The sequence below is a fragment of the Pinus tabuliformis genome, chromosome 5_2 (assembly GCF_031772625.1).
Source record: "Pinus tabuliformis cultivar Carrire ecotype Pingquan chromosome 5_2, CPIR1, whole genome shotgun sequence".
NCBI classification, from domain to species: Eukaryota; Viridiplantae; Streptophyta; class Pinopsida; order Pinales; family Pinaceae; genus Pinus; species Pinus tabuliformis.
In genome coordinates, this window is record NC_142306.1 from 375794506 (window position 1) to 375805760 (window position 11255).

The window sequence follows — 11255 nt, forward strand, 5'->3', positions numbered from 1 at the left end:
AAACAAAAGCTAAAATGTTACCTTCCTCTTCCCACTTCCAATTCCTGTCCCAGATTTATAATTTTTTATTCTAAAACTACGGGTGGGATGACCTTATCAAATTTTAATTGTAATTTCAACCCACATTTCTGAACATAACGGTCGTGTCAAGGGTGAGATCAAGGTGCTCTCCCTCTCGTACATAACGTAGTTCGAGCTCTAACACTACATATGTATATAAGTTTCTAGCGTATGGCAGCTATGTTATAAGGCACTCATATTGAACTCCCAAAGATTGCAGGAATCTTCTATGTTTTTAGTCATGGCCATTACGATCATCCTTGGTTTAGCCATATATAATTCTCTGGACACATGGAAACCATAACCTCTTTTCAAAATTGAAGTAATGGTTAAATCCAATAACTCTGATTTCAGCCATTTCTCTACTATAATTTAGAGGTTTCTGCATGTGTTGCATCTACTTTATGTTTCACCATGACACGAAGATCCTTGTGATCCTGAAATTTATGGAAATGTGCGAATCCTTGCTGTCATCCCTTGCCATTGGAGTAATCCCGTTTCTTCTTTTAAGACTTCGAGGAAAAAGTTAAATCACATCCATAAACCCGAAAAAAAAAATTGCATGGTTGCTTGCTAATTTAACGTTGCACATCTATCTAAATCAATTACGAAAATGCGTGCCATTTGGTGCTCACATGGTCTCTGTATATACAAATATAGCTTGTTTCCATTCGAGATATATATATATATATATATATATATATAATGAAAAGTCGCCTATGAGTGATGTCAACTCGTCAAGAGTTGTTAGCCATCCAGGCAGGATACGTGAAAAGCAATCAAGCGAGATCAATATATATGTAATGAATTTCTGGCGGTCAGATCAGTTGGCGATCCATGGCCTTTCTTGGAAAGCGATTGTGTTTAATGCTATGCCTTCTATCGGCATGCCTTCTCGGCTCTTCCAATTCATCACCATTGGTAATCATATTCACACTTTCAAATTTTTTCCCAGTTTAATGATTATATTGTCAAAACGACATTCAGTTAATGGACATCATGTAAGATTAAATCTGCCCTGCCATTAACTATTAATACGATATTATTGAATTTTGTTGTTGTGACGCGGTGGGAATGCAGGACGAATGTAGCCAGGGATGCGAGTCGAAATTCTGTAAAGGTATGCCTCCTGACATTTAATTTCAGTATCTTTTGGGGAGAATTAGGAGTTATGAATGTATACGAGAATTCTATTAAAGTGTGATCACATTTTAATGGCAGTGGCCCCGTTTATGAGATATGGGCGATACTGTGGAGTGTTTTACACGGGATGCCATGGAGAAGCTCCCTGTGATGGGCTGGACAGCTGCTGCAAAGATCACGACTATTGCATTACACGCTCTGACAGTTATCTCAAAGTCCAGTGCAATCAGAAGCTACTCGACTGCATCCGTGCATACCGTAAGTCTGGACAACCCCAGTTCAAAGGGAGTAAGTGTCGCAGTAAGACGGTAGAGAATACAATCCAGTTTGCCATCAGGGCAGGCCTGTGGATTGGAAGAAGGCTACCGCCTGAAGACCGTCAAAACTCCTCCTCCATTTCTGGAGGCTTACATGGGCCCTAATAAAGTTCAGGCTTGACATACAATTTCATCATTTTCATGATTGTTTTGACGTATCGTGCAAAATATTTTGAGGCCATATTTAGACGATAGGCGCCATAGATATAAGAAGGACATTGAGAGATTTTTGAGCTATTGGGTCACTTGGTCACTTTGTCTAGGAAATTTGGATTTTGACTTAAAATATGATTAGGGCAAAATCCTTTAAGAATAGCCACTATCAGATGAAATCGCAAATGTCAAAGATTAAAATGAATATTTGACAGTATGAGGTCGCAGATATCAAAGCTTAGAGTTAATACATCAGAATCTGATAAGGATATTGGAAGATCTAATCCATTTTTCCTTTAAGATCAAAATTTCATTGTATTAAACTTTTATTTAGAAAAATCAAAATCATAAAACTTTGGGGCTTCTCTCACAAAACTTCTTCCATTATATTCAGTTAAACTTGCAAATTTAAAATATGGTACATTTTTAGCACTGGGCTTTATAAAACAGCAATGCTGCTTATTGATTTCTACATGATAATGCGTTTGAGTAATATGTGGAGAAGGATGTGCTGCTCTAATCTCCATGCATCTTCACATGGTTAAGAGTCCGATTAGGTATGTATGGCAGTGAGTTTCAGTAACTTGAGAAAAACGAGATTCTGCTCCAATCTCCATGTATCTGCACATTGTAGTGCGTGGAGAATGATATAATTCTCTAACGTCCAGACTGTGCATGCCTCTTATATCCAAAATTTGGAGATGAGTTTCAGTAATTTGCGGCGAATCATATCTTTCATTAATATCCACATGCTTGACGTATCAGATTTTCAAAATATTTCAAAATGTACAATGAACATAATGACCATCGAAATAAAGGTTCTATGGATAGTCAAACCCAAAACACACCCCTCAATTACATTTCTGTGTAGATATTGAAACAGGGAGTAAGAACGTGTGAACATGTGATTTGTTTTTGGGCTAGTCAATTATAATTAAAAATTCCAACTATGTAACTACCAAACTAGTAAGATATATTTCTTATGTTTAGTCAATTACGACTAAAAGTTGCTATTATTGGCCCGCTTTTCAAAATTCCAACTATTTAACTACCATTTCTTCGAAAAGTGAGATTTTCTGGTTATTAGATGGTTCACCTCGCAAAAAAAAATTCCAACTATTTAACTACCATTTCTTCGAAATGTGAGATTTTGTGCTTCCGCAAAAAAATTAAAATTCCGCCCTTCTTGTAACTCCACTTCTAACCCCCTAAAAATAAGTTGACTATGCACCTAATTGAAGGAAGGAGATAGAGATTAAACCTACGCACACATAAATAATTGCAACGGTAAAACTTCTATTTTTTAACAATAAACTTCTTTTACAATTATGATGAGCTTCCCTGCAGGTGTTGTTCTATGCTTCACCATATTTCACTTTGTTTTACATTTATTTTTTCCCAACTGATCTCATAGCATCTATATATGTTAGTCTTGTTAAACATATACTCATGCAAACTCAGATGTAAATTCAGATTTAACTTAGTATTTAATTTTTCTTAGTGTTTTATAATTTTAATGTTTCTATAAAAATTTAAACTTATAATCTCAGCATAAATTAACTCAATTACATGAGCACTTTCTCTTAATTATGATTGTTAGACATAATTACCACTATAATGAATTATGTGAGTTGGTCTAAATCTCAGCTAGACTTACATAGAAAAGTTAACTCAAAATTTGTTTCAACTCTTTGTATGAACAATTTGATTTTACTTCTCCAATTTCTGAAAGCTCTAACTAGTTTCAATTTTATCCTTGTTTTTAGGTTGAATGTTGCAAGCTTGAATTTGTTTTTTGTGTTTATCTTTCTTCAACCTTTTCATTGTTTCATATTTTCTCATTAACACTCTAGAAAGCACTTCAGGTTGTCCATGCCTGTCCTCTTCATCTTCTTCAAAAAACTGTTTGTATGTGGATTGTTGTCACATGTAATTCTCTTATGCTTGGCCTTCATACTCATGTATTTTTCATTGGACTGTTGCAACAAAAGTCCATAATGGAATTTTTTCTCTTTTTGGCTCTATTGCTAGAAAATATGCTCCACATTTCCTTCTTCAATTTCTGAAAAGATCTCCATGCCTTCTTTATTTTCACTTTTAGCTACAACTAGAAGTGGACTATTGTCCTTCAAATCCGTGTACTCAAAAACTCATTAAAAACATTAAAAACAACATTCCAATAATCCTTTTTTTGTACTATTCTTGGAGAGATTTATGAAAAAATTATCTTCTCTCTACTGCTACACAACTGTCCTACATATGGTTTTCACATGGAAGTGGGCTTCCCTTATCAAACAATAACTCATCAATCATATGGTTCTGATTCATCATATGCAACCACCTTTTGTTATTTAAGTGATCTTCAACAAATTTAACATCTTGTACCTATGATTCAGAGAGGTCACCTTCATCAATCTCACCTCCTGGATCCACCATATCATTCATTGTTTCGATGACATCTTCACTATCATCAACAAGATATGTTGTTGGATTTAACAACAATCAACAACAAACTAAGTCAATAGAGAAGACTACTGAAGCAACAAAGAAAAAGCACATAGATGCTCATGAATCCCACTGTAATTTGGATACATATGACAATGATAATGGTGAATCCCACTGCGTTTAGCCACAAGTGGATGATGATTCTGAAGCTGACAATATAGCAGTATATGATTTAGTGAATCCAACAACAAATCTTTCTAACGATAGTGAACTTTCCATTGATGCAATGAATGATATGGTAGATCTAGTAGTGAGATTGATAAAGGCGACCTCTTTGTCAAATCACAGGTACATCATGTTAAAGTTGATGAAGATCCCTTAACTAATAAAGAATGGTTGTAGATGATGAAGAAGAAACATATGATTAACGAGTTATTTTTTTCATAAGGAAGCCCGCTTGCATGTGAAAACCAAGTGGAAGACAATTGTGCAACAATAGAGAGAAGATAATTTTTTCAGAAATCTATCCAAGAAGAGAAGGAAAAAAAAGGATTATTGTAATGATGTTTTAAATGTTTTTAATGAGTTTTTAGTGTGTAGATTTGGAGGACAACTTTCCACTTCCAGTTGTAATTAAAAGTGAAAATGAAGAATATGACATGGAGATCCTTACAAGAATTGAAGAAGAAAATTATGAGAAGAAGCCAAGAAAAGATAAAATTTCAATCAAGATCTGATGTTAAAGAGAGTTGGTGAAATATTTGGAGTTTATGCTAGATCCACGCTGAACCAATTAAACTCAAAGTGTTCTTCATCCTAATCTTCTCTCGTTACAAACTTCGTAGTTGTGGCTAGAATGTCTATAAACTTTGCAAAGTTTTCTGCCTTTACTTTTTTATTTATTTTCTTGATCTCATTGAGTCGTCCTTTTTGATCCATAATTATTGTCATTTGTTGATCATTCACCTTCTACTATGGTGATTTTTTTTCAATTTCCTTTTCCTCTACTTTTCTTCAAATCTTTGGCTCTTCTTCTTTATTGCCCCTAAAAAGATATGCTTTTGTAACTATGCCCTCACAATAGAAAATATGCCTGATGCCCTTCTTCCTAAGGAATCTTGTGTCCACATGAAAGTGAACTCCAATAAGTGAGTGATGCCCCTTATCTAGTCGTACTTCATGTCGCCTACCTTTGTTGATGTGATCTTCTAGGTAACTTTTGTAGATTGATCACCTGAACATTAACCCAATTTCTCCAAGATCCAAACTTCACCAGCGCTCTTTAACCTTAGACCTTGATTGTACTTTGACACTAATCTAAAGGACTAAGGGAGATATTAAACATGCATACACATAGAACTATAGTGAGCTTCACCCAAGGTGTCGCTCTATGCTTCACCATACTTCACCTCTCTCTATTACAACTTATCCCATGACTTAACTCATCAATGAGAATAATTATGTCCAACACTAATTACAACTTATCACATGACTTAAATCATCAGTGAGAATAATTATCTTCAACACTAATTACAACTTATCCCATGACCTAATTCATGAGTGAAAATAATTACAACTTATCCCATAACTTAACCATCTATATGCATGATAAGAGTAACTATCTCCAACATTAATAACTTCAAGTTTTTTTTAACCTATATACAGAATAAACATGAATAAACATGAGTCTACGTTATTAACCCTAAACTCATCTCCCATTAGCTTACCTACCATCGACATATTAACAAGCCCGATTATTGACTTAATAACCTCATTTTTCTTTTTTATCTTGGCACATCAAAAATCTGAGTCTATGGTATTAGCTGCAAAGTTTTTTTTTTTAGAAATATCTAGGCTATCTTCAGTAGAGGATACAATAATGCATTTGCGACATTATAACTAAACGAAAAGTCCAAAAGGAAATGTCTTATAAAAGTATTTAACCTAAACCAGACAAACAAAAAATATTAATAATGCAAAATATTAGTTTATCTGGGAGAGTATAACGCCACAAAAAAATCCGTAGACTGCTCAACCGTTCCCTTAATGTATTGGATAATGAAAGTTTATTTTCCAGGAGTTATGAATGTCACATGGTCGAGTCAGAAGAGGAATCGAGACTTTCGGGACATCAATATTGTTTATCATGTGCTCCAAATTCTTAGCACAATGACTTATTGGTTTCAACCCAATGGATACATATACTAAAAGGTACAGCTCAGCACCATTCAAAGTTTGGCAGTGAACTCTGTAACGGTAAGATATATGATTAGAAGCCTGAAATATGATGGCAAGAAGCAGCAAAGGACACCAGAGAGGGAAGGGGACTCAGCTATAGAGAGAGAAACAGGCCAGGATCACACTTTTGAAAGGGAAAATTAAAGAATAAATGAGATCATCACTGTCACAAATACATGAATATCTGTCCGGCATATGACAAGCCCATGAATATCTGTCCGGCATAGGCAAGTGAGACATTGTCTTTTTATCTTTAAATTGGTTTTTAATTTATATATATAACAAATAAAAATTAGACTAATCATAAAATTTGAAATTAAAATTTAATAAAAATTAAACTTCACATAAATTTATTAAAATAACGCTAAAATTTTAACTTAAATTCCTATAAAAATTAAATTCTATACAAATCAACTCATCTATAAAGTGAAATCAAAGTCTTCCTATATAAAGAAGATGTAATGTAAAAATCAGAAATGGAAAGTGTAAATAGAGATTATGTTGATTTCTCCATTAAGCGTTTGTTTCTTTATTTCGGAGCGTTCGGAAATCCCATTCGCCCCTCACAACGCCGGCCTATGATTTTCTTGCAGAAGATCCAAATCCCAGCGAAGTACAGAAATCCCGTTCGTGTCAATGACTTTCGTCCGTCAGATACAAATCCCGGATAAGCTGCAATCAACTTTTCGCCATGGGGAGCCATTCCGCACCAAAAGTTGACCAATGGGGCATTTTCCAAGACAACGAAAAGTGGGAGGGTTTCATTTTCTTCGCATTATCTTATTTTATATTACAAACTCTGCGTTCGTAGTCTTTTTTTTTCAGCAAGAAAAAGGCGGGATATCTGACAGTTACATACCATCGACATTCAACAGAATGTATATGATCAGAGGTTTTTTAATCACAATATTTGGAGGATGAGGTGTGATCTAAATCACCATCAAATGTTCAGGATAGATGATTATTTCAACTAAAAGACATTATATTCAAAATTTCTGAAACACCTGTAAGAAAACCATATTATCAAAACATACAGTCCAGTCTATATGCCTGATTCCCTCAATGGGCAGCAGAAAAACTAATTAATAAACATATACACAAAATTTTACAAAAAGAGTGAGAACAGAAAAACTAGAGAATAAATCAAGAAATGGGTAATCGCCCATATCAAAGAAGTATTGTTTCCAAGTGATCTCCAAGTACCATTTGCCGATCGACATCAGTAAGCCTTTCTTGGATAGTCTGTCAGCTTCTTTGTTCAAATTCCTTCCAATATGCTAGATTTTGGAGCCATCGTGGAGCCGCCATAGAATTTCAGTCCTTTCCAACCATCCTTGTAGCATGGGATTATTGATGGAGGCCGTCCCCATGACCTGATCAATGATAATCTTCGAATCTCCATAAATATGCAAAAAGGGGTTTCCAAGGAATTTGTTGAACCATAGGAGTCCCCAGAGATCTAAAACTTCTGCTTTGGTGTTGGTACCGCAACCTCCATTCCAGTAGACCCTGTATGACAAATCAATAGTCATAGCTATCCAAAAGTCACATGCACAGGAATTCCTTTGCACTGCCCCATCAAAAACCCCATCGAGTACATGAACTATATATTGATTTGCTTTTGTGGACTGATATTAGTGCATGCGGATTGAATAGAATATATTGAAAGATTAGTGGTGATTCTTTCAACAACCAAAAAAAAATCTTCCAGAGAGTTCTGGAAAATATGCCTATTTCTCCAGTTCCAAATGGCCTAGAAAAGGAAAAGTGGGATGGCTCTCCGAGAAGATTTTTGTGCACTCCACCATTTTTGTGAGTCCCTGATACAATTATGGTGGATGTACGGGAAGCCAATGAGGAAAGCTATTTTTTTCCATACCTTAACTGTGTATTGGCAGTGAAGAAAGATGTGGTTGTTGTTCTCGGCATCACTTTTGTAAATAGTGCACATCACTAGATCGTGCCATTTCCTTTTCTGCAGATTCTCGCATACAAGATTTCTGTTATGATAGACTAACCATGTGAAGAGGATAACTTTAATTAGAACTTTTGTTTCCAAAAAGCATACAAAATTTGGTGCTCCCCTGTTTAGTGACCAAGTTAGAAGGAGTAGAGTATGTGTTAGCAACAATGATGTTATCATATGCCATCTTTCCCGACCATATAATTATGTCCTATGATCCTGTGCAGCAAATGTCGAGTTGCTTCATTGCAAATATTGTCCGATTCCACTCCAATTCCATTTGTCTGAAGAACCCCAGTTACTGGGCTTTTTTCCATATTGGAAGCGGTCCTTGGCAACCGTTTATGACTTGCCCCCAGAGGTATATGTTGCGTCCATTAAGATGGTGGGTAATCCTTTCATAGATAGAGAAATCCATTCAACCACCCAAGATTGGTCAATGCCGATGAGAATACAGTTGCCCAATTGAAACTTCCATGCAAGATGGTGGATAAATATTTTTTCAATTTACAGGATGCTAAGCCAGATAGTCGATCCCTGTTTGATGCCAATGGTGCCATTCCTATACCAAAAAACTGAAATCTTTATCCTTGAGATACTTGTGTTGAATGATCTTACTTCATGTGCCAAATCCAAATAAGCCCCTCCAAAGGGATTTTATCAGCAATGATCTGCCAAAATGATGGAGGTCCATGATTCCGCATCCCCCCATACCCTTTGGGAAAGTGATGTTGGACAATTTGGTCCAGTGGTATTTTTTCCCATTGTGGCTTCCCCCCAGATGAAGTTAGCCATTAAATGGTTAAGAACGTTTATGATGGATACAGGAATATCAAATACGTGAGCCCAATAGACCCCCATCTATGACAAAATAGCTTGGGTGAGAATAACCCGCCCCCCCAAAGACAGGCATCTAAACTCCCACCCAAAGATCTTTTTGAAGAAACGATTAGCAAGCCATTCCTAGTCAGCAATTCTGTAGTAGGAGGGTTTGATAGGATAACCAAGATATTTCAAACCATTTTGTATTGGTATTGCCTCAATACCAAATAAACCTTTATATATGAAATAATCTCCAAGTCAGATTGTCCATGATATAAGACAGATTTATTAACATTCATGTGTAAACCAGAAGCATTAGAAAATCTGTTGAAAATGTGAAAGAGACATAACCAAGAAAAACGACAGAGCATACCCATGATGAGAATGTCGTCAACAAAGAGGTTATGCGAAATGCTGATGTTATTTCCTATCTTCAGTGGCTGAAATTGGTTCTCCAAGACTGATTTTTTAATATACCAGCTTAGACTATCCATAACTAAGATGAATAGAAGAGGGGATAGTGAACATCCCTGTCAAAGACCCCTGCCAGCCCAGAAAAGCTTTGATGGATACCCATTAATGATAACAACATAGTTGACATTATCCACACAAGCCATAATCCAGTTAACACATTTGGGTTGCAATCCAATCTTGATAAGGACAAGTCGGAGAAAGCCCCAATCCATGCAGTCATATGCCTTCTGAAGATCAATCTGTAGAATAGCAGCATCAAGATGCCTGGTGTGAATCGAGTGCATTCCTTCCTGTGCATTTGCCACAACATCATGGATGAGTCTATCCGGGAGAAATCCATGCTGTTCAGGGGTGATATATCAGGAGAGTGTCCTGTGCATGTGGCCAGCAATGGTCTTTGATATAATTTTGTAGATGACGTTGCACAAAGAAATAGGCCTGTAGTCAGAGAAACCCTTTGTAGTGTTGTTTTTAGGTATGAGGGAAATATATGTAGAAGTGATATGGTGATGGATGAAGCTCGCTATCCTAGATTCCTCAACCATGCCCAGAAGATCTCCTTTGAGGAGTTCAAAAAAATGGGTGAAAAGTTCAATCATCCATCCATCAGGACCAGGGCTTTTGTCACCCTTAAATGACTTGAGAACGCCCAATAGTTCTTCTTCAGTGACTTCCTTATAGAAATCATCATTTTTCTCTGCATCATACATAATCGAATAAGGATCAGTCCCCCATACTAGGTCCTCAGCAGAAATATTATCATTATTGCCAAATGCCATTTGGAAGTGTTGAACAAAAGCATTGCTAATCCCTTCTTGTGACAAGTAAATATGTCCATCAACGTCCATAATCTCCCATATGGTGTTTATATTGCGACGATGGTTGGCATATCGGTGAAAAATTTTGGTGCTTCGATCACCTTCCTTCAACCATATCGCCTTTCTCTTCAATCTCGATGAGGATTCCTCAATAGAAAGGAGATGCTTCTTTCTGAGTTCCAATGAATGAATATGGAACCGAATGACAATAGAAAGACAATGGGTGGACATGGTAGGCATAATGGAATCCAGTTTATTTTGTATATCAATGAGCTCCTTTATATTATCCATCATCTTATATTTCTTCCAGTGTTTGACGTTCCCCCGGAGGGAGTCAAGTTTATCAAGAATGTTGACCAAGGGGGAGTTTCCAGATACACAATGTCGACCCCAAGTTTCCAGCACATGTTTGTTAAAATCAGGATCCTCCAATACAAATCTGTTGAATTTGAAGGGGATGCCCATGCGAATATCAATTTTCCTCCATTGTAGAGTGATAGGACTATGATCCGATATATAATTGCTAATGATGTTTTCCCGGATATCCCGTAGACGGCCTAGCAACTATTCATGGATCAGAAAGCGATCCAGTCCCTTAGCAACATATGTCATGCCAGTGCATCCATTGTCCTAGGTAGGGGCAATTTTAGTAGGGAAAATATCCACAAAGTTGTGCATGAGAATAGCATATTATATCTTCCCAGCTAGGGGTCAACTTTCCTGAGGCATCCCCAAACTTCATCTAGACTGATAGTGCAATTTAGGTCCCCCGCGATGATGAGTGAATCCAGGTCCATCATGCCAAAAGATAAGAAAACGATC

The 11255-nt window shown here is 36.4% G+C and overlaps 1 protein-coding gene and 1 pseudogene across 1 annotated transcript; one reads left to right on the forward strand and one right to left on the reverse strand.

Moving 5' to 3' along the window:
* The first annotated feature begins 897 nt into the window (after positions 1 to 897).
* On the forward strand, positions 898 to 1625 carry LOC149159025 (phospholipase A2-alpha pseudogene; annotated as a pseudogene).
* Positions 1626 to 9674: 8049 nt separating this feature from the next.
* On the reverse strand, positions 9675 to 10898 carry LOC149159026 (uncharacterized). Its single transcript, XM_089434158.1, has 2 exons — positions 10158 to 10898; positions 9675 to 9956 (listed from the first exon to the last, which is right to left on the reverse strand). The coding sequence occupies exons 1-2, from the start codon at positions 10896 to 10898 to the stop codon at positions 9675 to 9677; spliced, it is 1023 nt and encodes a 340-aa protein (XP_089290284.1).
* Between the last annotated feature and the right edge of the window lie 357 nt (positions 10899 to 11255).

Coding starts and splice junctions, on each gene's coding strand:
- LOC149159026 (XM_089434158.1), bottom strand. CDS start 10,898: ATGGGCATCCCCTTCAAATTCAACAGATTTGTATTGGAGGATCCTGAT. Junction 9,957..10,157: donor AAGGAGATCTTCTGGGCATG/GTTGAGGAATCT, acceptor ACCCCTGAACAG/CATGGATTTCTCCCGGATAG.